The sequence below is a fragment of the Pithys albifrons genome, chromosome 4, assembly GCF_047495875.1.
Source record: "Pithys albifrons albifrons isolate INPA30051 chromosome 4, PitAlb_v1, whole genome shotgun sequence".
In the NCBI taxonomy this organism is placed as follows: domain Eukaryota; kingdom Metazoa; phylum Chordata; class Aves; order Passeriformes; family Thamnophilidae; genus Pithys; species Pithys albifrons.
The window spans coordinates 1099908-1127650 of NC_092461.1; the positions used below are offsets into that span (position 1 = coordinate 1099908).

The 27743-nt window shown below is 43.4% G+C and overlaps 1 protein-coding gene across 2 annotated transcripts in view; it reads right to left on the reverse strand.

Annotated features, from left to right (window-relative positions):
- CDKAL1 (CDKAL1 threonylcarbamoyladenosine tRNA methylthiotransferase) overlaps positions 1-27743 on the reverse strand; it is a 278423-nt gene that overhangs the window by 216240 nt on the left and 34440 nt on the right. For both annotated transcript variants that reach the window (XM_071553173.1, XM_071553174.1), the window contains exon 5: positions 5691-5775. In XM_071553173.1, coding sequence (XP_071409274.1) covers positions 5691-5775 — 85 coding nt within the window. The remainder of the gene's footprint in view (positions 1-5690; positions 5776-27743) is intronic.

Below are 27743 nucleotides of genomic sequence, written 5' to 3' on the forward strand. Positions count from 1 at the left end.
CTCTTTAACATCCCAACAAATTCTACAGGGTTGATGCTCCTTTAGCACAAAGGTGAGGTCCCACACTTGGGGCTCATTCAGGAACTGCTGCAAACTGAAGCAGGGACAGAACTGGAAGCCACAAGGTGCTACTTTTCAGTGCCAAAAGCCCTCACATCTGTCACAGCTCAGCTAGGAGAAAGAGAAGGGCTGAGGACACACTGGAGCATCCCTTGAAGGGAGTGCAGCAGCAAATACATCACAGAACACATGGTAATGTTACTTGTTAATTATATATGGTAACAAAGATGATTATAGTGGTCAGATTTCTCTATACCATGAGAAGCCATGAACACCCCAACAGCACAACCACATCCTGCCTCCCAGAGGACATAATTCTGTTTATTTTGATAAAAGAGACCCCAGAATCCCATCCAGAACACTTCACCCAGCAGGAGAACTCAAGGAAAAGCCACAGTCCCTGAAGACACGAGTAACTTCCCCAGCACTGAGCAGTGGATGAAGCAGGGGGAAGATTTCTGGCTACAAACACACAATCTCTGAATTCTCAGAGGTTTTCAGGAAAACTGGGTTACATATCTGAGATGGCAAGGAGGAGTTTCAGAGCATGGAGAGCAAAGCAACTTTGTTTTAAAGAGAGCTCCTCTAGAACATGCTCTTCTGCTTAATTCTCTTCATCAAACAGCCCTAACAGTTCTACTGTGGTTTACAGAAGGTCAAAAACTTACTTCTTGAATGTTTATTCTCACTGCTGCCAACAGCTAAGTTTTAAGAAAGTTACATTTGAATAGAATAAATGATAGCAGAAAATGCTATTTAATATTTAATGTCAACCTTGATGTTGATTTTTTTGTCAACTCCCTGGACCTGCAGCCACTCTCAGCCGTTGAGGGCTCTGAGAACAGGCCAGGGCAGAGAGGGCTGTTCCATGCCATGTTCCCCCTGACATGAGAACCCACCTCAGCAGGAGCTCAGGGCCTCTAGAGAAACTCTGAGCACAGATATTCAACACTCCTGGAGCTTTCCAAAAGCTGCTCATTCCCTGGAATGCCCAGCAACTACTCTAGTAAAGAACAACAGGGAACATCCATTACAAGCAAAACACACACCCTAAATACTATTTTTGAAATTCCACCTACTCAATTATACTGGGAATTCTTTATTGCTATTGCCTATCTCAGCTTTAATCTTATTTTAGAATTAACCAGTTAATTCTCAGATTAAACTGAGAATCAAATCTCCACAGGAAAAGCTCTCAATTCCTATCCATAAGTTAATGGTCTCCAAACCAATCTCTGCCCTCCCTATCATTGCCCTGCTCAGCAGCTTCAAATTTATCAACACTGAAGAGCAGCAGATCACAAGGAACTACAAAAAGCCCAAAAAAGCAAGAAGATTTTACTGTCAGCTGGTTTGTACCAACTGTACACACACTGCAAAGGTTGAGAGAGACTGGGAGTAGTTTTGGTTCATTTTTAAAAGAAAGTCAGACAAAAAAAGGTGGAATTTACAGAAAATGTTGTGTTTTAGAACATCCTTTGGCACATGGTGTTAGTGAGGGATCAGCTTTTCAGACAGCCCTTTCTTCACCCAGCAGTGGGTTGGGCCAGAGCATTTTGAAGTCCTGTATGCAAAGAACCCAAGTGTTGCAGAGGGCAGAGAACAAACCAACCTGGAATACTCTTCCCAAGTGACACTCACAAGGTTATACAACACTCTCAGCCTGATTGATTTTTTTAATTTGAAAGAAGAATTTTCCTGTGCTGGGTATTAATTTCTCCACTCAGAGTATGTTTGCTTTGACAACACACACACTAAATGTTTATTCTGCTACTGAAGTGAGCAAAGCAAAGCTCTCCACAGCTACCAACAAGCTGAACAACAGGATATGTGGCAGCCCAGTTCCTACCACCCAAACTTCCTGCATTGGGTTTGTTTCTGCAACAAATTAAGAAGTATTTGGGAGAATTTGTGTTCTTTAGAGATACAAACTTTGCTAATTATTGTAATGTCCAACTACAATAGTGGTTGGTGTCCTTTGACATGAGGGATGTTTAATCTTTCAGTTCCAAGTACCACAAATGTACCCCCACATTTGGTTCTTGACTCTACACATTTAATGCACCTCATTAAAAATGGTCAGAAATAACAACTTAAGTTGTCATTCTCCACAGCTGGGGACTGCCAGGACCTGGGAACAGAGAAGGAATTGCTGCAAGCTACAGGAGGGAGGATATGGAGAGGGAAGGATAAAGAGGAATAAACTCAGGCTGCAAATAACAGCAGTTCATTAATAGAGCAGCAACAGAATCATGAAGCTCAAATAAATATTTGGTCCTTTGCTTTCAGCTAAGCCCTCCTTCCTCACCAGCTCCACTCTCCTGCCTGGGACACACCACCCCAATTCTGGCATGGGATTAGTCCAACAGGGAGATGGCACAACTGAACTGGAAAGGATCTTGTCATCAGTTCTGTGGCCAACACACACCGACTGCTCCAAGTGTGCTGGGAAGAGCTTGCCCCTTTTTTTTTCTTTTGGCAACAGCAAGAAAAGGCAAAAAGCCATTTTGGTCACCAAGTGCAACAGCAGCAGCCAGGAGGGGAAGGTGCCCGAGGGGTGGAGGGGGCACAGTTGGTGTTCAGGTGCCAGCCCTGGGACACTGTTGGTGACTCAGCACAGCCAGCAGGGAGCTCAGACCCACCTTCTCTGTGCCCAATCCCTTCCCCAAACCAGCATTTTCCAACCAACAAACAGCCCACCTGCTCTGCACAAACACCAATTTCATCTGGTGCACAAAGGCTACAAAAAACACCCCACAATATTTCCTTACACTGCAGAAATAGAAAGTTTCCCCCATGGCATCTTTTTCAATATCATTGGAATAGTACTGAGAAATAAACCACATTATTCTCAATATCTCTATCATAAGATAATCAGTTAATCTGTTAAGAAGAGAAAGTTGCCCCCATGGCATCTTTTTCAACACCATTGGAATAGTATTTAGAAATAAAACACATTATCCTCAATGTCTCTATTATAATCTAGTCAGTTAATCTTTTAAGAAGTTGTATAGTGAAATAGCAAGTTTTAAGTGTGCACCTGACAGCTTTTCCATGGAATCTTCAGGGTTGGAAGGGCCCTCTGGAGATCACCCAGTCCAAAAAAATCCCCCCGAAAATAAGAACATAAAAGAAAAAAACCAACTCAAAAAAAACCAACCCCCCAAAAAAACCCCAACCCAATAAAAAAAAAACCAACCCAAAAAAACCCCCAACCCCCCCCAAAAAAACCAACCCAAAAAAAAACCTCAAAAACCCCCCCAAAAAAACCAACCCCCTCAAAAAATAAAACCCCCCCAAAAAATAAAACCAACCCCCCCAAAAAAACCAACCCCAAAAACAAACACCCCCAAAAAAACCAACCCCCCAAAAAACCAACCCCCCAAAAAACCAACCCCCCAAAAAACCAACCCCCCAAAAAACCAACCCCCCAAAAAAAACACAACCCCCCAAAAAATACACAACCCCCCAAAAAATAAAACCAACCCCCCCAAAAAATAAAACCCCCCAAAAAAACCAACCCCGAAAAAAAAACCAACCCCCAAAAAAAACCAACCCCCAAAAAAAAAACCAACCCCCCAAAAAAAACCCAACCCAAAAAAAAACCCCAACCAAAAAAAAAACCCCAACCAAAAAAAAAACCCCAACCAAAAAAAAAACCCCAACCAAAAAAAAAACCCAACCAAAAAAAAAACCCCAACCAAAAAAACCCAACCCCAAAAACCCAACCCCAAAAAAAAACCAACCCCAAAAAAAAACCAACCCCAAAAAAAAACCAACCCCAAAAAAAAACCAACCCCAAAAAACCAACTCCCCCAAAAAATACCAGCCCAAAAAAACCCCAACCCTCCCAAAAAACCACACCCAGCCAAAAAAAACCCCAACCCCAAAAAACCCCAACCCGAAAGAAAAAGCCCAAGAAAGCCCTCACAGGAAAAAAAGCCCCCACACCAAAAAAAAAGTCCCCCCAAAAACAATTAAAAGCCCCCTCATAAAAATTAAAAGCCCCCTCATAAAAATTAAAAGCCCCCTCATAAAAATTAAAAGCCCCCCCATAAAAATTAAAAATCCCTACAAAAAAAACAACAAAAAATATAAACCCAAACACCAAAAAAGAATAAAAACCACAACAAAAAAAACCCACACCAAAAAACCCACACAAAAAAAAATAAAAACCCCACCAAGAAAAATAATAAAAACCCCACCAAGAAAAATAAAAACCCCACCAAAAAAAATAAAAACCCATCAAAAAAATAAAAAACCACACCAAAAAAAAATAAAAACCACACCAAAAAAAATAAAAACCACCACAGAAAAAAATAAAAACCACAGAAAAAAATAAAAACCCACCAGAAAAATAAAAACCCACCAGAAAAATAAAAACCACACAAAAAAAACCACAGGAAAAAAAATATAAACCACAGGAAAAAAATAAAAACCACAGGAAAAAAATAAAAACCACAGGAAAAAAATAAAAACCACAGGAAAAAAATAAAAACCACAGGAAAAAAATAAAAACCACAGGAAAAAAATAAAAACCACAGGAAAAAAATAAAAACCACAGGAAAAAAATAAAAACCACAGGAAAAAAATAAAAACCACAGGAAAAAAATAAAAACCACAGGAAAAAAATAAAAACCACAGGAAAAAAATAAAAACCACAGGAAAAAAATAAAAACCACAGGAAAAAAATAAAAACCACAGGAAAAAAATAAAAACCACAGGAAAAAAATAAAAACCACAGGAAAAAAATAAAAACCACAGGAAAAAAATAAAAACCACAGGAAAAAAATAAAAACCACAGGAAAAAAAAATCACAACAAAAAAAATAAAAATCACAACAAAAAAATAAAAATCACAACAAAAAATAAAAACCACACAGAAAAAAATAAAAACCACACAGAAAAAAATAAAAACCACACAGAAAAAAATAAAAACCACAGAAAAAAATAAAAACCACAGAAAAAATAAAAACCACAGAAAAAAAATAAAAACCACAGAAAAAAATAAAAACCCACCAGAAAAATAAAAACCACACAAAAAAACCACAGAAAAAAAATAAAAACCACAGAAAAAAAATAAAAAACATAGAAAAAAATAAAAACCATAGGAAAAAAAATAAAAACCACAGGAAAAAAATAAAAACAACAGAAAAAAATAAAAACCACAGGAAAAAAATAAAAACCACAGGAAAAAAATAAAAACCACAGAAAAAATAAAAAGCACACCAAAAAAAATAAAACTCATGCCAAAAAAACCAAAACTCACACCAAAAAAACTCCACACCCCAAAAAACCACAGTGGGGAAAAAAAAGAAAAAAAGAAAAAAAACCCAACCCACCAAAACCCAGAATATTCAACTCTTTATAAGACTATGAGAACTTTGTCATGGAAAGGGACCCAGAAGCCCCAAACAGGTCACAGTTCTCATTAAGTGTCGTGATAATGACATGCAAGTTTTAGCTAATTATAAAATCCCCAATCCCTCACAAAGCCATGGAGAGAATTCACCCCTGCAACAGACACACCCACACACTCCTTGCTCCAGAACACAGAACCACTTCTGGACTGAAAACACGAAGCTTTGAGACATCCAGTCTGGTGAAGGATCCTCGTGAGCCCCCACTCACCTGATGGAGTTCCGGAAATGATCCTCGGCCGGATTCTTGACCGTGCAGCTGTTCAGCAGCCACAGATCCGCCTCGGCAGGGTCCTCTGCAAAACACACACCCCAGCCTGTCAATTCCTCGTTTGTACCATGGAAAAAACCACCAAACCCATCAGTTATTGAGCATGTGCAAGATTATGTTCAATTACATTACCGGAAAAGTGTTTTCTGGTGGTGGGCTGTTGGGGTTTTGGGTCGTGGGCTGTTGGGGTTTGGGTCGTGTTTTACCAAAAAAAGGCCCATGAGCCTTGGCAGTGCCACAGCCCCTCAGCCAGGGGGGCAATGGCCATCCCATGCACATGTGCAATTAATTACCAACCCTGCAAAGCTGCAATTAATTACCTTAATGCCCATCCCTGCTCAGGTGCAACTGATTGGCTTCTGATGGCAAACCCTCCTGCTACATATCCCCTGTTTAATTAATTAATAAAGTAAAAACTCTATCAAACTTCCAAACTCTATCATTTCATATCAAAGAATCCCCCAGTTCAATTAATTAATAAAGTAAAAACTTTATCAAACCTCCCTAAACAGAACAACACAAGACAGTGCAAACAAGAACTCAACTTGTATAAACCAACACTCACATTTACATACATTGACACTTCCATCTATTCAAGGGCACCATTTCACCCACTCACACAAACAAATGTGGGTCAGATTAAGTAGTTTTATCACAGAATCCCAGACTATCCTGAGCTGGAAGGGACCCACAAGGACCATCAAGTCCATCTCTTCAGTCACTGGCCCACAGAGGGGATTGAACCCATGACCTTGGTGTTACTACAACCAAGTTTCAACCAACTGAGCTGATCTCAGGGTGTCTGGAATATTATTTTCCTGTGTCTCCTGACTGTGAGCCCAGAAACCATCACTGCCTCCTTCTCATTTCCAAATCAGCAGCACTAACTACACTATTGACACTCCAGTCTGTCATTCTAAGCCAGCAGGAACCATTTCATGCAGCACTTTGGTTTCCAGGCTATTGTGTTGGCTCCTGGAGGAGTCTGAGGCACAACTGCAACACTTCCCATGTTTTCCACACAGAAAGGAAATCTCCCAAATACATATAAATTCATTCCTTCACAGGGTTCACCCTCTGAAGAACACAAGATGCAGAGAAAAGTCTTTGCAGAATAGAATCTTCTGAGCAGTTCTGGGAAAAAGGAAAGTCTCATTCATGTAAAGTTCTAAAAATAATTTAAGAAACATGCAAGTGTAGCAGAGGTTGGTCCTCTCCTTACAGCAACATTATTATTTCTTCATGTTTAGCTGTTCTATTTCTGTACTTTTTAGATTTTTTTCTAAGACCATTCTCTCTCATACAAATAAATTTACATGCAAGTTTTGATTGTGCATATATATAAATATATAGACACACTTATTTTGATCATGCATATAAATAAATATATAGACACACACTTATTAATAAAGGTATATAACTAATAGGAGTTCATACCATAACTTCAAAATTATAGCTGAATTTTCTTACTGTTCACACATAAAATAATTACATGCACTGGTGTGAACTCATCATGATCTACTGTATTTTCTCAAGAAAATTTCAGTATTAAGAAGGAAAAGAAATACCAACTTTTTGTATCAGGTTGCAGGAAGATGTGCACAGTTACAACACTGGGGGAATAACTCACTGGTCACATTCTGCTTTGCAAGGCCTTGAGGGATGTGCAGAAAAAACATGGGCCAAACAGCAGCTGGGGCTGGCATGAACAAACAGGATCCTCAGAGTTCATAATTATTAAATATTAAGCAACACTCAGGGCAATGTGACTTTATTCAGGGCAGGGGCTGGAGGAGTGAGTGGCTACATGTACCTGTCCCTAGATATATAGATATATATAGATATATATAGATATATATATATGTCAGTGTTCTGATAGGAGGAGTTGCTGGGGTTCAGTTTGTGCCTATAAAACAAGTAAAACAGCTGTGAGAAATGAGCTCAGGTTTCTAAATGCAAACCCACAGGGGCAGCTGAGGTATCTGTGTTTGTGCTCCAGGCAGAGAGGTGAAGGATTTGGGTCTGGATGGGCAGCACCACATGAACGTGGCACTGAATCTACTCAGGCAGCTCAGACACCCTTCCTTGGAGAGGGTTCTCCAGCTTTTCCCACTCCAGCCCTCTCCTTCCAAGGTCACAGTGAAGCTGGATTGGTTCATTCAGCAGGTTGGTGCCCATCAGCCTCAGAAACCTCCATGAGACCACAAAGGTCTCTGAGAAACCTCCAAAACTTCACTGAAGGAAAGAGCCTGTTTGGGAGCTCCCAAAGAGGTGAGTGAAGAGAACAATCTCACCTTTACAGGAGGTTTCCCAGACTGTGGACAGGCCAAACTGAAGCAAGAACCATAAGCACAGAGAGCATTAATTATGCTACTAATTATGGTATATGATTTAGGAACATGTCCTGCAACAAACTTCTCAAAGAAGATTTTCTTTCCAACTTATTTTTGCCATATATTCAGCCTAATGATACTTTCAAAGTTGATATTTTGCTGCTGACCCCTTTCCTATGAGATACTTACAGTTTCCTGCATGCCAAAACATTTTTAGAAAAACAAAAAAAATCTATCAAATCAGCACTGTATTAAATGCCCCAAAACACAACTCAAACCCGTGGCCTTTCTGCATTGTGACATCTTTTCCATAAAAGAAAGGCTACACTGGAAGTAAACCACAAAGTCCATCATACCCTGCAAAACAACACAGAGTACAAAGAAACCTAAAGGTCATGGAAACTTCTGAACACTTGACTTAATTGGGAAGCTCTGGAAAACATGAATTGGCTGCATTATGCAACACTGAGATGATAGAATGGCAGGAGTCTGTACACCTACAGAGGAAAACAATATTTACAATTATTTTCCAACCAGCCCTTTGGGCTTGTTATCATTATAGAAATCATAAATCAGCAGAATGTCTCAAGACTGTAGTAACACCATCAGCTGAAAATTAAACAACTGATTTGGGTTTGCCACAGTGTTTTAACTCTTAGTCTTTTTTTTTTCTTTGACTTCTTTTTCCAAAACTTTGTTTTCTTTCAATCTCCCTCCAGACCAATAATCAAAACACACAGAGAGCAAAACATATAAAGAAGCACTGGTGGTGAAGACCTAAAAGAACAGCCCTTCTTTACTCTCCTCAGCACATCCCCCTCTGCACTGAAACCACTCCCAGATCTCAGCACTGTTTGCTCAAGAACTGACTCAGAATTTGTGGGACATCCTTTTAAATACTGTACATGGACCTGAGTGACCAAAGGCTCCTTTTCCTCCAGCTGTCCTCATCCTGCTCCTAATCTCTCCTCAAGTCTTCCTTCTCCCTCTGCTTTCCTTCCAACTCTCCTGCATGACAAACACACCTCCAGGTTCTCTGTTTCCATGAGCTGCATTTGCAGCCTCTGTTCTCATTAACACTGCCCTGAGTGTTCTCATTTCCAGAACAGCATCTCATGCTCCTGAGCCAGACCCACCAACACCCAAGTTATGCATCTGGAACTCACAACTGGGAATCATCTGTCCCCAAAAGGAAGAAATATCTGAGCATGAGGACATCTCACTGCCAGTTACAAAAGTCATCCAGCATCTTGACTGGAACAGTTACCAAATTAATTCTCTTCTTTCAACATCCCTGTGTCACACAAACCCACTCTTACTTAAATTGAGTTACTGAAACGGGATGCTGGTTAATTTAATGATTTCTTGGACCACTGGGCATTGAGAGACTTCCACAAGTATTGGGAAAGACTCTCCTCCTAAATGCCAGTGCAGAAATGCTGTGATTCAGCAGTGCAGGAGGAAGGTACATCTTCCCCTGGGGACAGGGAGCTTGGCCATTTGTTTGCAGACAATCAGCTTTGCTCAGCAGCACAAAATCACAGCACGAGCTTGAGAAGAACAAGAGCAAGTTTTTGTTTTGTTTTATTTCCAGACCTTAGCTTGGTACACAAAATACTCAGTTACCATTTGCTATTTCTCAATATTTTGTATCAGATCTGGTTAACTATCAGCTTTCCTATAACTTGTGCTACAGACAAGACTCCAAACAAACAAGCACTTTCCTATGTCTGCACCCTCAACAGCAACTACAAATCACACCCACAAGTTATCCTGAGTTTCCAGATGGTCCCTGTTTGAAAGCAGAGACACATTATCAGTTCCCACCCCAGAAGACTCTTCCTGCATTTGCCAATGCCCCAAGACACTCCAGTGCCTGCTGAAAATCCTGACTGTGCAGGATGCAAACGTCTCTCAGACAGTCCCACTCATCTCTGATCAGCAGCAATAGGATAGAAAATATAAAAGGATCAACTTGATGGCAACAGGAATTCTGTTTGCTCATTAACTCTGAGATACTCTGCTCATAACAAATTACTTCATCCACAATTACTGAAAACACAACGAAAATCTGTAATTCACCCTGCAAATCTGTTTTTAAAGTTCCAAAAGCCAGGCCAGGCTTCTTATCAAACCAGGTAATGCAGATGGGCCTTCAGCAAAACAAAGAATTCTCCCACCATGACTCCTGCCCTAATTCAAACCCCAAACATCCCAGCTTGCCATTTTTAGTCTCCATTAAAGTTTCCATTGCATCGTGCAAATAAATTTCTCTCTTTCTCTGGTTTGTAAGAAATGGAGGATTTGTGGTGAACTCATTCCTGAGCAGGCAGGAGTCTCCCAGCAGCCACAGCTGGACCATCCCAGGGTTTGTAAAGCCCCCCAGAGCAGGATGTGGGGTCTGGTGTCACAGGACTCCTCTCTCTGCCCAGCACCAAAGCAGAGGAGCACAAGGACTGGGCACACCAAATTAGCAGGAACTGAGCAAGATCAGGGAATGCACTAACAGAAGGAGGGGGAAAATACAACCCAATAATACAATAATTATTGGATTCAAAACCTGGCATGTTAAATCCTTGCCTCTGTTGATTTCAGTGCAATAGCAAATAACTCAATTTTATTTACTCATGCACACTTTCAGGACTGAAAGTTTTCTGAAAGAAACACTATTTTATTTCCAGTCACTGGGACAAACTACTCAACCATCAGCTGTTCATGACCAAGGACCTTGTTTATCACTCTCTCCAAGCAACAAACTCCTTTAAAATACAGTAAGATTGCAGCTGGACTTGACCAAGAGCAGCAGAACAGCTCGTGGCTCCTGCTGCCATCACTAAAACCAAGGGCAACTCTGAGATCACTGAGAAGGTATCTCATGGCTGCAGCTTGACAAAACACAGCAGGAGAACACTTGAGCCAACATTAATACATGAACAGCACAGACAGAATCCTTCAGGCCTGGGTGCACTGAACAGTGGACACAGCACAGAAGAGAAAAAAACCACATAAAAGAACAAATGCAGCTTCAAAACATCAACTATGATAAACTTGACTTTCTGCTTGTACTGTGCAACCATCAGTACCAATAAGTCTTATTTATACTGGGATTTTGAAGTGAGTAACCCATTCTCTAAGTGCTTTTGATCTCTGCTCAGGACACAGCACAGGCTGAAGTCTGGTCCCAGATGATCCCTGGAGTAAACCACCTTTTCCTCCCACTTCCTGCACACTGTGTTAGACCAGCAGGATATTCCAGCTGTATTCCTGCTTGGAGAGCTCAGGGTCAGCACTGCAGCACCCACAGAAAGTGAGCAGGAAGGTCCAGCTGATTTTTCTGCCTGTTTACCCAGCACAGCCAACAGGAATTGCCAAGTTACTTGGCTCTTTTGTCCATCTTTAACTCACTGAATTTTCCAAGCATTGAGGCACCAAAGAGCTCTTCTGGTTGTGAAACAGTTCAGGTTAGAAAAGGCTAAACCTAGAAATGTTTCTTCTTGAAAAGTACCAAATAATTACACTCCAAATTTACAGTACCCACAGGGCATTCCAATAATTTCTCCATTTAAATGACAACTTTCCCAAGGCCACAAACTACAGCCCCCTCTGCAGCCACTGAACAGCTCAGGGACTGATCATTCCCACATCTTTCCTGCTTGCCATCTTTGTAGCTCCCAAAAACCCCCACCTAGTTCAGTTGCATCCATCCTAAGCTCTGGGTACAGTTCTGTGTGCCACAAAATGCTGGATTTCAGCTGACATTCCACAGTTCCCCTTGCCTTGTCCAACAGCTCCCAGAGGAGATCCTAAAGGAAAGGTATCCCATTCACAAGTACACCCCAGTCTCAAGGAACTTTATTCCAACTTGCCCTGAGCTTATGGGCTACCCTTTTTCTCTTTATCAATATAAAACAGACAAGGCTCACTCTGCACATGGTGTTTTAAACCAAAGTGGAAAAAGAAGGCTGAATTTTAGCTCCTTGCTTCAAAATAAAGGTTTCAGTTCTCTGAGGAAAGTGGATCACACAAGAATGGCCTGAACAAAACAAGACTAAAAGAAGAGGATCAATCTCATTGCTTGGCAAGAGGTGTGTTGGCAGAAAGCACTGCCTGTTCAGCACAGGAACACCCAAACTGTCCTGCCAGCAGCAGATGCAGGTGTCACACAAGGTGCTTTAGGTGGGCACTTCATCCTGCTCCTGAGCACAAGGACCAGCTCGAGGAATTCCAAGGATCAACTGCTCCTTTTGCTCCACTGAAGGCTCAATGATCAGTGCAAATAATGTCAATATGCAAAGCAGTGCTGAGGGATTTATCAGTCATTTATCAGCCTCACAGGGAAAGCCCCAGTCCAGCAGAACCCAGGCCAAGGGGTCTGCTCCAGCCAGGCTACACTACAACAGCACACAAATAACTCCAGCCCATCCTGATGATTAACGTGGGGAGAATTTGTTTTGTTGACAGAATTTGGAAAGAACCCAGGAACTCCTCCTGCTCTAAGCCTGCCTGATCCTCCAGAAATAGCACACCCAGCACGACCCAGGGCTTTTCTGCCCCTCCATAAAGCTTCATATGCACAACAACACGAGTCACTCAAACAGCAAACACAGCCTGGTGACTTCTCTCTTAGTCACTCAATCCCAAACCAACCAGCAACAAAACTCCTTGCACAACATCAGGCAACTTGAGTTTCACAACTCGCTGATTTACCTTCAGCACCCACAGATTAAATATGCCCTACACAAATCCTTTTCACCTCATACATGTGGACATGGAAGTTCAGGGTTTCCACAGCTTGATGGAGCCCCACAGGGTGTCTGTGCTGGGCTGTTCCTGCACAAGGCACTGCCCAGGCTCACATGGACAGGCTGCTCCAGGACACGGCAGGAGAGGCAACGTTGGTGTCAACAAGTGTAAAGGAAACCCCAAAACCCAGCCCTTCAGTCATCTGGGGAGCATAACAATCAACAGAAAACACTGAACAGCAGATCAAACTGACTCCTTTCTACAGGAAAAGGAAAAAAACTAACCAAAAACAGTCCAAAAATCACCAAAAAAACAGACCCTACCAAAAAACCAATAAAAATAACAAACCCCACCGAAAAAAAACCCAAACCAACAAACCCCACCAAAAAGAAAAACCAAACCCCAAAGAAAAACCAAACCCCACCAAAAAGAAACCCAACAAACCCCACCAAAAAAACCAACACCACAAAAAAAACCAAAACACCAATATCCACCAAAAAAACCCCAACCAAAATAAAAACAACCCCAACCAAAATAAAAACAACCCCAACCAAAATAAAAAAAAACCCCAACCAAAATAAAAAAAAACCCCAACCAAAATAAAAAAAAACCCCAACCAAAATAATAAAAAACCCCAACCAAAATAATAAAAAACCCCAACCAAAATAAAAACACCCCAACCAAAATAAAAACACCCCAACCAAAATAAAAACACCCCAACCAAAATAAAAACAACCCCAACCAAAATAAAAACAACCCCAACCAAAATAAAAACAACCCCAACCAAAATAAAAACAACCCCAACCAAAATAAAAAAAAACCCCAACCAAAATAAAAACAACCCCAACCAAAATAAAAAAACCCCAACCAAAATAAAAAAAAACCCCAACCAAAATAAAAAAACCCCAACCAAAAAACCTCACAAAAAAAACCCCAACCAAAAAAAAACCCAACAAAAAAAATACCCAACCAAAAAATACCCAACCAAAAAAAAAAACCAACCAAAAAAAAACCAACCAAAAAAAAACCCAACCAAAAAAAAATACCCAACCAAAAAAACCCCTCAACTAAAAAACAAAAACCTCAACCAAACAAAAAAACCCCTCAACCAAAACACACAGAGTAAAAAGCCAAACAAAAAAACTACAATAAAACCCCCCACAAAACAACAATCCCAACATATTCTGCCCAATTCCCCCAAACCCACCCAGGCAGGTTTCAGTGGTTCTTCCCCACCCCGTGCTGTTCAAGGCACCAAACCCCACTGCAGTCATGTAAATAACAAAGCCAGAGGGGAATGAGAAATGAAATCTTCATGTTCTCCTGTGCACATGAGGTGGTTCCATGTGAGTTTGCTATAAACAATAAATATTTCAGAATCCAGACAGATGGACTGGAACCTGCCCCTGCAAGAGCATTTCAGTCTCCTGGAGGTGCAACGCTCTGACAAGTCTCACTTGCACAAATGTTTCTGTCTGCAGAGCTAAGGAAACATTAATGGCTCTGCCCCACTTTGTCTGGGGGGAAGAAAGAAGAAAATACAAATTGAGAGCAGCTGAAATCCTCTCATGCACCCAGGAACAGAAGGCAGAACCCAAAACAAAGATTATAAAATGTATAAAATGCAGTGGCATCACTTGAATTCTCTGTTCAGAGAGAATTGCTCTTCTTGCTCTTCCAGCCCCTGCAAACCACAGGTAAGTCCAACAAAAGGAAGCCCAAAGCACTGAAGTAGAAGATTCTCAAGTACAGCAAAATTACCAAGCAAATGGAAAAAAATCCTTCATTTCAAGTGTAACTGAAATAGATCTTATGTAATTAACATGAGGCATTTTAGGGTCTCATTTAAGGCATTTAATCTGGAGGGCAGTTTTAGTCCAAAGATTTTTCCCTTTTTCAGTCCAAGTTGGCCCCTGGCACTGAACTTCCAACTCTCCATTCCTTTTCACAGCTGCCAGGATTAGGCTTCTGCCCTAGTCTGCAAAATGAAGCTCAATTTTATTCCTGCCTGTGCTCCACCATCTTTTTTCCCTAAATTCTGTCTGCAGAAGTTGTACCTCAAAGCCATTTATCGATTTCAAAGGCTTTGCTTCCCCTCATTTCTCCCGAGACCTCCTCGTGCCACAGGGAATATGGATTTAGGTTCTATCACTCACTTTTAAAAGAGTTAAAATGTATAAGCTATTTGAGCCAGATATGTCTAAACACTTATTAAATTGTAGCTTCCAGCTATTTATTGACTTTCTCAGAACTACTTTCACACCTCATCTATTTGCTGCTTTATCAGTTTTCTGAAAACCAGGAGATAGGAGCTTAAGGTCCCATCGCCAGCAGCCAGATAAGCCTTGGCTGGGGTTAATTCCCAGCCATCACAGCCCCAGTTCAGATTATCAGCACAATTTCCTGCTTGTGAAAGCTCCAGACTGAGCACAGCAGAAATTAAAGCTCACTCTTGGCACACACAGCCAGTAAATGCAGCACAGCAAGCAGCTCTGCCCCAGAATCCCACCAGCAGGGTGGGAGTTGGGTTCAGCCAGGAGCATTTAGGGCAAAGCAGCACAGCCAGGTCTGTGCCCGTTTAGGCAGCGTGGTCAGGGCAGGAAAATCAAGATGCACTGGGAGAATAAAACAGATTGGGGTGTGAGCAGGTGTGCAAAGGTGTGTCCTGCCCCACACTGGGCAACACCAGCCCGTGCAGGGAGTGTTTGGTACCAACACACACACCCACTGCAGCCTCACACGCATTTCTATACCTGTCTCTTCTCAGGCTTCACTGCAGGTTCAGCATCCCTGTTAGACAGACAGTCTGGCTGGGTTCCTGTCATGTGTACAGCAAAACCACCCAGAAAATAATCTTCCAGCATCAGTAAGGCTGCCTGCAACCACACAAGCCTATTTTGGAACTTTCAGCAGCACTCAGAAGTGCCAGAAGTTAAAACATGCCAGTTTTGCACAGAGAATTGTGGCCTTTTGGCCTCAGAGTGGGCCAATTTCATCGAGCACAAACCAGTCAAACACTAGTTTGGGGCACATGTTATTCAGCTCCCAGAAAAACATCATTTTGACAAACAAAGTGGGTGAAGATCCATTTTCCCACCATTTGGAAGCAACATCTGAACATTCCAGGCACTGCCACGAGGAGTGATGTTGGTGGATCTCAGCTCAGAGGGCACAGAGATAACAGTGCCACGAGGGGTGATGTTGGTGGATCTCAGAGGGCACAGGGCTGTCCAACAGTGCCACGAGGGGTGATGTTGGTGGATCTCAGAGGGCACAGGGCTGTCCAACAGTGCCACGAGGGGTGATGTTGGTGTATCTCAGCTCAGAGGGCACAGAGATAACAGTGCCACGAGGAGTGATGTTGGTGGATCTCAGAGGGCACAGGGCTGTCCAACAGTGCCATGAGGAGGGATGTTGGTGGATCTCAGCTCAGAGGGCACAGGGCTGTCCAACAGTGCCACAAGGGGTGATGTTGGTGGATCTCAGCTCAGAGGGCACAGAGATAACAGTGCCACAAGGAGTGATGTTGGTGGATCTCAGAGGGCACAGGGCTGTCCAACAGTGCCACGAGGGGTGATGTTGGTGTATCTCAGCTCAGAGGGCACAGAGATAACAGTGCCACAAGGAGTGATGTTGGTGGATCTCAGAGGGCACAGGGCTGTCCAACAGTGCCACAAGGAGGGATGTTGGTGGATCTCAGAGGGCACAGGGCTGTCCAACAGTGCCACAAGGAGGGATGTTGGTGTATCTCAGCTCAGAGGGCACAGGGCTGTCCAACAGTGCCACGAGGGGTGATGTTGGTGTATCCCAGTTCAGAGGGCACAGGGCTGTCCAACAGTGCCACAAGGAGGGATGTTGGTGTATCTCAGCTCAGAGGGCACAGGGCTGTCCAACAGTGCCACGAGGGGTGATGTTGGTGTATCCCAGTTCAGAGGGCACAGGGCTGTCCAACAGTGCCACGAGGAGTGATGTTGGTGGATCTCAGCTCAGAGGGCACAGGGCTGTCCAACAGTGCCACGAGGGGTGATGTTGGTGTATCCCAGTTCAGAGGGCACAGAGATAACAGTGCCATGAGGGGTGATGATGGTGGATCTCAGCTCAGAGGGCACAGGGATAACAGTGCCATGAGGAGGGATGTTGGTGGATCTCAAAGGGCACAGGGCTGTCCAACAGTGGATCTCAGAGGGCACAGGGGTGTCCAACAGTGCCACGTGGGGTGATGATGGTGGATCTCAGCTCAGAGGGCACAGAGATAACAGTGCCACAAGGGGTGATGTTGGTGGATCTCAGCTCAGAGGGCACAGGGCTGTCCAAGAGGTCTCCACCTCCTTCAAGGATAAGGCAGATTTGCTGGAGAGCCAATAACACAAAGACTCAAAGGTTTTTTGGTCACCACCTTCCTCCTGCCCCAGGTTCCACACTGGGAGAGTCTCCCATTCCCTTCCCTGCTTTGAAGAAAAGGTAAAGGGTAACAACAAACCCCCCAACATTTCACTACCCAGCTCCAAGCAGCCACTTCCACCTTTCTCCTTTCAAAAGGCTGGAGCTACTTCACTTCCTTCCTTGTAAGACTCAAGGCCTGCAGTCACCCACAATTTAATTTACATTTTCTATTGTGAGAGGGATCTTTATGCAAACTCATCTTTTTTCCACGCCAAGGGCTGAAGCTTAATCTGGGATCTCCCATCATCACCATCTGTCTTTGCATATTTACATCCTGTGACTTCACCATCTTTACAGCTGTTGCCATTTGGCACCTGGTCTCTCATTTACCTGTTCTTTGCTTCAAAAGGTGGATTTTAAACAACAGCATATCAGGTTCCCACGAGTGGCATAACCCACCCCACTCTGGCACATTCCCCACCAACTGCCTGCTCATGACATCATTTTTTAGAGAGCTTTTGGTGAACTCTAGTGGCAAAGCTTAAAAAAAAGTCACAAATCAGAAGCAAACAGTTTTTTTCTTATACTTCTAATACAGAGAAGTAAAAATGCTTATGGTCAGAACTTCCCTTTGCTAAAGGAGACATTATTTTAAGTTAATAGTATTTCAAACTTGCAGTAGCTTCTCTTCTTTTAACTGAGGGGCAAAAATGGCTGTGGCATTACTTTCTTTTAGAGGGAAACACAGGGAATAAAAATATCTGCTTGATGGAAAGAAAAATTAAAATTAAATGTCTTCCAAAAGCCAGAGGAACCTCCCATTTCCTTTGAAAAGCAGCACTCAGCACTTATGGCAAATGAACCATCAGACCCTGTTCAAACCCCTGAGTGACCCCCTCCCTCCCTCCCTGTTACCTGCTCTTTTTTATGGTATAATATAAGGTTAACTCTTTTCCTTCAAAACATAAATATTAAAGGCAAAGCCTTAAGAGGTGTCATAAAACAAACAACTGACTCACTTTTCTCCCACTCTCTGATTTGTCTCAGCATTTACTGCAATTCTGTCTGAGGGTGTTTAATGCAAAAATAGTCTTCAAATTACTTCAGTTTCCTTATTTATTTGCTAATTGCACATCCAGTGTCTCTTTTACCACACATGAAAATATTAAAGGAATGTTACCAGCAGAAGTAATTCCAGCTGGGAATTATTTGACATTTTGTCAGAATATACTTGGACTCTGTGATTTAAATTAAGATTTATCTGCAAATACAGCCCTGAGAGTACACCAAGACCTGCAAGTAAATGGGAAACTAATTCTTTGCCCACCAGACCCATGAAGAAATTAACACAAGCTAATATTAAGCATATGGGTTTCAGAAATATAAAGTACCATCTTAACAGGGGGAATATTACACAGAGAAATGGGAAAATAGAGATTATTGAAAACAGAATTTGCAGGAATTCCCTCAGGAAACAAGCAAGTTTCTAAAATATCTGTAAGAACTAAGGCCCAGCACACTCATCCAATAATGCCTGAGACTTGATTTCATCAGCACCCTGAGCTACCACCAAACCAGGATCAGTCTTACCCATAAATTATATAAATTATACAGACTTGTATGGAGCGTGTTTTCCAAGTCTGGTGTTAGCACCTCAAAGCTGATGAACCACCTTGGAATCAAAATAAAAACAAGAATGGGTAAAATAACTCCTCACAAAAGCAGCAGCCCAGTCTGGTGAGACATTCACCAAGTCACAAAGCTTCCTGAACAGATACAGTGGCCCCTAAAAAGGTAAAAAAACTGATTAAAACCCAGTGTTTAGCTCCCATTGCCTGAAAACAATAAATTCTCTCAGACAATGTTCAAACTTCACTTCCATTCTCATGGCTTTTCTGTCACAAAGCTAATGTTTGAGAGGGTAGAATGTTGCTGAGCCATGAGTAGGGAGTTTTGATAGTTAATCAACTGCTTCACCAATGCCAAGAACGAGTCAGTATTTGCTCCAGATAATCTGCCTCCTGCCCTCCAAATACCTGACATGGCATCAGTTTCTGACACATCAGGGAATATTATGGCACATGAGTCAAGTACCCACACACTGTGAAACACCTCACAAGTCAACTGGATGTTGCTTCTGACAACAGAAATTGGGTCTTGGATCCCCAAACAACCCCTTTGTGCCCCCAACAAACTGGAAAGCTGATGGATATGAGACCCACATCCTTGGGTTTAAATGAAAAGATTTCTAAGTCTCATACACTGACTGAGCTTGTGCACATCAGCTCTACTCAACTCTTGGATACAGATCAAAACGAGACTGAACACTAAAATTCAAGTTGCTTTTCACTAGATAAATATTCATCAACTTCCCTTCCCTTTCCCTCCTCTCCCTCCCTCCCCTTCCCTTTCCCTCCTCTCCCTCCCTCCCCTTCCCTTTCCCTCCTCTCCCTCCCTCCCCTTCCCTTTCCCTCCTCTCCCTCCCTCCCCTTCCCTTTCCCTCCTCTCCCTCCCTCCCCTTCCCTTTCCCTCCTCTCCCTCCCTCCCCTTCCCTTTCCCTCCTCTCCCTCCCTCCCCTTCCCTTTCCCTCCCCTCCTCTCCCTTCCCTTTCCCTCCCCTCCTCTCCCTTCCCTTTCCCTCCCCTCCTCTCCCTTCCCTTTCCCTCCCCTCCCTCCCCTTCCCTTTCCCTCCCCTCCCTCCCCTTCCCTTTCCCTCCCCTCCCTCCCCTTCCCTTTCCCTCCCCTCCCTCCCCTTCCCTTTCCCTCCCCTTCCCTTTCCCTCCCCTCCTCTCCCTTCCCTTTCCCTCCCCTCCTCTCCCTTCCCTTTCCCTCCCCTCCTCTCCCTTCCCTTTCCCTCCCCTCCTCTCCCTTCCCTTTCCCTCCCCTCCTCTCCCTTCCCTTTCCCTCCCCTCCTCTCCCTTCCCTTTCCCTCCCCTCCTCTCCCTTCCCTTTCCCTCCCCTCCTCTCCCTTCCCTTTCCCTCCCCTCCCTTCCCTTTCCCTCCCCTCCCTTCCCTTTCCCTCCCCTCCCTTCCCTCCCCTCCCTTCCCTTTCCCTCCCCTCCCCTCCCTTCCCTTTCCCTCCCCTCCCCTTCCCTCCCCTCCCCTCCCTCCCTTCCCTCCCCTCCCTCCCTTCCCTTTCCCTCCCCTCCCTCCCTTCCCTTTCCCTCCCCTCCCTCCTCTCCCTCCCTTTCCCTCCCCTCCCTCCTCTCCCTCCCTTTCCCTCCCCTCCCTCCCTTCCCTTTCCCTCCCCTCCCTCCTCTCCCTCCCTTTCCCTCCCCTCCCTCCTCTCCCTCCCTTTCCCTCCCCTCCCTCCCTTCCCTTTCCCTCCCCTCCCTCCTCTCCCTCCCTTTCCCTCCCCTCCCTCCTCTCCCTCCCTTTCCTCCCTTTCCCTCCTCTCCCTCCTCTCCCTCCCTTCCCTCCCTTTCCCTCCTCTCCCTCCCTTCCCTCCCTTTCCCTCCTCTCCTTCCCTTCCCTCCCTTTCCCTCCTCTCCTTCCCTTCCCTTTCCCTCCCCTTAATTCCCAAAGCATTTTTACTACAGCTATGAGACTTATTTTCCAAAAATCCCCCAAAATTGCTTTCAGATACAAAAATTAAAAACCATTTCTGGGAGAAGATGCACATTTATCTGTTTTGCAATAAGTTCCCAAACACATTTTCCCTTCAAGGTACACCAATAGACTACATAATATACTTTCTCCTGCATAATCAGATCTGCTTTGAATTTCTGATGTTCATACAGTCTTGACATCAACAGAAATTATTATTTTTTCCCATAAATCAGTTAAATCTGGAAAGTAAATTAACAGTTTTTCAAGATCAGCATGAGTATGTAAAAAAAAAAAAAGAGAAGTTACTTTCTTTGAAGTTGATGAAGTCCAAGTATGTTTTAGAGATAAAATATGCAAATTGCAGGCAAAGCTCAGCCTGACAAGGACAAAGAAGGGTCTGCAGGTGCCTTTTCCTGCTCTGCTCTTTGTCCAGGTTCAAATCACACCCTGCAGAGCAAATTGGATGTTCTGCACCTCCCAGAAGGAACTTCTACCACTACAAAGTTCTACCTTAGATCAGGTTTATTTAATTTTGCCATTCCAAAAATGAAGAAAACTATCAGGGAATGTGGAAGAGACCTTTGATAAGGCATAAAACCAGCAGGATTCCCATTCCATGCCTTAAAACCCCAGTGAGGCACTTGGTAATTAATGCTCCCAGAAATTACTACCAATTTTCTCCCTCTACTCATCACTCTGATCATGGTAAAAGACAAGCAGCAAAGCAGAGGAATCACCTTCCAATGCCAGAAGACACAGACCAGGGCACTGCAACTCATGAAAATGTTACAAAGAGCTGATTGTCAGACATGAATATGCCAGTTGGTAATTAGTCATTGTTTAACAAGCATACTGGGAACTACCACAGTAAAAAAGGTATCACACCTTAGCATTGAATGAGATAATTCAAGAACTGTTGCACACACAAGGCTGGATTATTCTGACACGTGGAGGGGGGATTTTTACCCACAATTTGTGCCTTGCCAGCCAGGCTTCAAACACAATTATTTTCCTCCAGTCTTTGGAAAAGTGTAGGATTTTATAACTTGTCCAGGATTTGAGTAATATCAACTCAAGACTGTGGATCTGAAGGAACAATGAATATTGATTATGGCTCAGAAGGCAGCCAAAATTCATGTGCTAGGAAATATTCTGGAGACAAATGGCAATTTACTGTCAGGAACACACCAAATCAACAGCTCAGCAATCAGTCAGGGAGGCAGCAAGGAATCAGTGAGCCTGCAACAAAGGAATGCAAGAACCAAAGGGGGTAAAAAATAAAAAATGGTAACAAAAAACCAACATGTAAACAATCTACCCCCTATTTCTCTTTTTCTGCACCTGCTATGAAGAATAAGCTTCAAATTTGAGTCCTTGGCAGAGGAAAAATGATGTTAAATCTGGAAACACACCCCCCAGCACATGTTGCTGAAAGGTGTTATTGATGCAAACACATCACACTCGTGTTGCCCTTTTAAATCTCATGTTTGTTACAAAATGCTAAACAGCACCAGGGTTGTTTTTCAAGTGCCTTCCACCCAGCAGCAGGTCATGCATAAAAAGAGTTAATGCCCTGAATTGTCTGCAAAGCTCATTTCACTCACCAGAAAGCAAATCAGATGCAAATTTCTGAACTGCAAGTGGAGTGTGGGGCTAATAATGATGATTCCCTATGCAAAACCCATGGAAATGGTGGGGAGGATCCTAACTGGGAATAGGCAATACCCAAAATCCATGGAAATCCCTTGGAAAGGGTTGAACCTGAGAGCTCTGCCTGCCACTCAACCTTTCTGTGTTCTGTTTGCAATATTTTCCACACCCTCGACATCCCCACTCCTGGCAACACAAAACACTGAGTCAAATTCTAAACCAAACCACTTTGTGAGACGTTAAACAACAATAAAGGGGGTCGTGTTTATACAGCACAGGGGCTGTTTGCACGTGAACATTGGGCTGCAGGGGCTGGGTCAGACTGAAAGTCAGGAGGGTGTTTGCCCCATGGGAACACACCAGATTAGGAGAGGTTTGATCCACTCTGGCCAATGAAACACAATTTCTGTCCAAAGGAAGCACATCTGACACCCCCTGCTAAAGGCCTTGCTTAATGCAAGTTGAGTGCTCAGTGTGGGAAGAAATAGATCAGTGCAAAACAGGCCAAGAAAAATCAAATATATACTCCTAAATTTTATATTCCTAAAATATCTATTCCTCAATTCCTAATATTTGCCATAAGATTAGGAGGCTTCAGGTCACACTGCAGAGTTACTGAGACATCAGAATGAATAATCCCCTCAGATACCACAATTTTAGGTAAATTAAGTCTATTTACAGTTTTTTATTAGGCATTTAAAATCAGAGTCCCCACGTGTTAACAAATGCAAAAAAAATTCTGTTCTGTTACAGATTTGTAACTGAGAGTTGTTCAGCAAATACTGGAAAAGGATGAGGGGATGATACTGAAGCAGAAGAGTTTAATGAAACAACACAAAAGTGAATTATCACCCTGGGACTAAGAAAAGGGCGGAATTCGGGACTCGGGGACCCGGACGGGGACGGGGACGGGACTCGGGGACCCGGACGGGGCCGGGGACGGGACTCGGGGACCCGGACGGGGCCGGGGACGGGACTCGGGGACCCGGACGGGGCCGGGGACGGGACTCGGGGACCCGGACGGGGACGGGGACGGGACTCGGGGACCCGGACGGGGCCGGGGACGGGACTCGGGGACCCGGACGGGGCCGGGGACGGGACTCGGGGACCCGGACGGGGACGGGGACGGGACTCGGGGACCCGGACGGGGACGGGGACGGGACTCGGGGACCCGGACGGGGACGGGGACGGGACTCGGGGACCCGGACGGGGACGGGGACGGGACTCGGGGACCCGGACGGGGACGGGGACGGGACTCGGGGACCCGGACGGGGACGGGGACGGGACTCGGGGACCCGGACGGGGACGGGGACGGGACTCGGGGACCCGGACGGGGACGGGGACGGGACTCGGGGACCCGGACGGGGACGGGGACGGGACTCGGGGACCCGGACGGGGACGGGGACGGGACTCGGGGACCCGGACGGGGACGGGGACGGGACTCGGGGACCCGGACGGGGACGGGGACGGGACTCGGGGACCCGGACGGGGACGGGGACGGGACTCGGGGACCCGGACGGGGACGGGGACGGACTCTGGAAGTGATGGCCTTTTAGCCAGCTATCAGTAGGAGCAAAACAATTTTGAATTCCAACTATATTCTTGGAATTCACTACTTTTCCCTTAGATTTGCTGTGCCCAGTTTTCATCTCCTGTTCTCCTGTTTTGCTGAACTGCTGTTGTAAGAAGATTCACTCAGACCTGCATCTCATCCTCAGGGATCTCCTTCCTACTAAGACAAGTTCATTCACAACAGAAATGTTTTGCTGGTTATTTTTGTTGGCTTTCCTTTTTCCATTTCTGCTGCTAAGGATTCCAAAGCTTCGGCAGCTTTGAGTCCCAACCTTCACTCAGGATGGAATTACTTTGGTCATTTAGAACAAAGTTTGGGGCTTTCTTTCATTCTTTATTTTTGATACCAAATAGGCACAGAGATCAGCACAGTACTGATCCTCAGAACATCAGGCAGAATTTGGTCATGCCAACAGCAAAGCCACGAAAAATAAAAGAAATTTTCAACACACCCTTGGAGCCACCTACACATCCCCTGCGTCTGAATCCTTTTCTGAGTGAGGAAAAGGCATCTTAAAGAACAGCTTAAAAAAACCATCTTAAAGAACAGCTCCATGAACATGAGGAGATATTTTTATCCCCTAAATGAGCTGCATTTATGGAAGACTCAGGTAAAGAGAATAGTTTCCATTATAACAGCATGAATAGAAGCCTTTTTCTTTAGCCTGGTAACTTGCCAAGTGGAAACCAAACCCCCCATCTCTTAATAAACATTTGGAATCAATCCAACATCTGTTGGAACTTAATGACAAAAGGCAAGCTCAGACCTGCACTTGAAACTTCAGATTTACTACACACCCTGTCCCACGGAAATGGAGTCACTGAAGGTGCCATCTCTCCTCAGTGCTACTTACAAAGAGCTGCTGCACAAAAGCAGATTATTGGAAAGAAATTGGACATCAAATTCATTTCCACCAAACCTGCCCCAGCAAGTTGCTGATCTCCTGGTACTCTAATACCACTTCAGCCTCAAATTGTTTCATTGTTAAATTCAGTGCCAACTTAATACTCAAGTTCAAACAGAAAACATTTCATTTGAAACAACACAGTAAGTGAAACACTTAAAATTTCATTAAACATCACTTCACAAAAAAGCAAAAAACACCTTACAAGTGTTGCAAATTATCCTGGTAATGGTTTTCAAAAAGAACTTTTCCCCACTTTTCTATTATATTCAATATTAATGTTTTTAAATGACAGTGGAAATGTTTCAGGTTTCTATTTCATTTTGAAGAAAAATACAGTTTTTGTACATCATTCCTGACTGGAACTATGAACTTCACTATCTCCCATTTCAACCTGATATTAATTTGGGAGCAGCAGTTTGATGAGGCAGAAAAATGGCCCAAAACACATTAACAACTTCAATTAACACTTCACTAAAGAAAAATTCCCCTCCTTTGCCCCAAGCCTGAATCTCTTTCTAACCAAGTTGTACCATTTGATGAAATGGAACATTTCAGAAGAAAGCTAAAAATTAAATCAGCTTTTCTTGAAAGCATTTTAATGGTGACAGTATAAAATAACAGGCTGGAGTCTGTGGCACCCCAGAAATAGCAGCAAAATCTCAACCATTCCAGGCTTTCAGCAGCCACTCAAGGTGTCACCACTCCAAGAGATCCCACCTTATCTTTGGGTCACTCTGGTGCTTGGAGGCTCTTGGAGTATCAGTTGGAGGAGGAGGATGGAGAGGCCTCGAGGTCAGCACAGTCATGGAAAGGCACTTTCTGAGAAGCACAACCTGAAATTCCAACAGACTGCACTGACCTTCAGCCTCTGAGTTATCACCTCTATACCCTTCTTTGCTTACCACAAAATTACTGCTTTATTTACTTAAATAGTAGTGCAGCTTTAACACAGACCTCTGCAGGTTCCTAAAGTCCACATTTTCACCCACTAATTCCTAATTATTTTTGTTTACTGAGAAATTAATGGTTAATTTTTCGCTTGTCATTTATGCAAATCTGTATTCAGGATGGAGAACAAAAGACACCACCCTGTGGTACCCATGGGAAAAGCTCCTCTTGCTCCTCCCTTCACATGAGCAGTTGGAGAACATGCTCAGGTGGTGTCACTGTCTTTTATACCTCAAGCTTTTGGCCACCAAAAAAAAAATTAAAATAAAATTTAAAAAAATAAATGAAAATAATAAAAATATAAAAATAAAAAAATCCCAAAACCAAACCAAAAATCCTCAAAAATCAAAAAATAATCAAAAAATAAAAAAATTTCAAAACAGACACATTTACTATAAAAAGCAGCATTTTCAGCCTCTTGATCAGTACAAAGTGAACACCCCTGCTCAGCTTTCTCCTCCTGCCTCCCTTCCCTCGGTGCCTCCCCAGAGAAGAAACATTTTACTCTGTTACCTCAGGGCTCATCACCCCAAAAGAAACCAAATCAATTAAAACTCAGTTGTGCTCAGGACACCTTAAAGGAGAAATCCTGCAGATCCTGTTGAATCACAAAGACATTGGGGAATAAGAGCAAATAAAGAGCATTTACTTATGACAGAATAAACAGTGGCGGTTTTTTAATGCCACACAAAATTAATTAAATTAATTTATTAATGTCAAACCAATGTTTTAACTGCTTTGTGCCAACCTGTGGACAGACAGACAGTAAAATTCGTGCTGCAAACAGTTAATGCTCAACATTTCTGAGAATATTTGCTACTCAGTAATGAAAAGCCTCTTCCTTTTACTTCACATCAAAAAGAAAACTCATCGAGCCAAGGAAAAACACCAAGACATCTCAAAATATAAGACTTGCTACAAAATTCAGAGGAATGGCAGGATTCCTTCAGTAATTAATGACCAGGTAATTAGACACAAAAATTTGAAATGTGTTCTTCCTGAATTCTCAGCCCATTAGCAAAGCAGGTTTTGAATAGTCAAATATTAAGATCCATTTGATTAAACCCTAGAAAATGTGTTCAAAACTCAAACAAATTAAACAGCAAATGCTTTCAGAACTGCAACTACCAGAGTGACATTTTCATAACAACCATCAGCACCTGATTTTGGAGCCATTTGTTATTTAGCTATTCAAAAACCCCAGATTTCAGGCAACATGTGCTAAAAGTAAACCCTCCAATAGCAAGAAGCTGCCCCTGTGCTGCTTTGTCCTTTAAGGAATCATATTTTTCAAATATGGGAGTTACTTTATTATACATTTATAAAAAATACATTTAATTTTCTGCTTAGCATTGCTAAAGAGACTCCCCTCTAAGCTGCCCAAGGCATTAAATGGACAGAAGCAAATCCTGGGGCATAATCTAAGCTTTGGTGCATAACTGATTAAAAATGTGCCATTTCAGAAGACACTTGTCATGTATTATATATAAATACCCAAGTGAAAGCTCCAAAACTGAAGTTTCCCCTCTTAACCCGTGCTCAGCTCCCTCTAAAACTGCCAGTGCTGGGAAGATCCCAAACCCCAACCCACCAGCACAGGCTCCACTGACAGAGGTTTGTGCAGGTGTTCTCTCTGGGTGCTTGTTTTAAATCCCAGCTCACATTACACAGAAGAAAATCCTGAAGCAGAGTTAGAAATGAGGATGTACCTTAATTTAAGCCACGAGCTTAAAGGGGTCCCTGCAAGGTGAGCTCAGCTTTGTGATCAAAACAAAAACCCTTAATAAATTGATAAAATATTGTTTTCCTGCCCTTTATTTGGCATTTAGGGAGCCAAAGCAAAGACCACATTTAAGTTCAGCTGTTGCCACCTCTGCCCAGCCAGCCTGGCACAGCTCAGGTCACCAC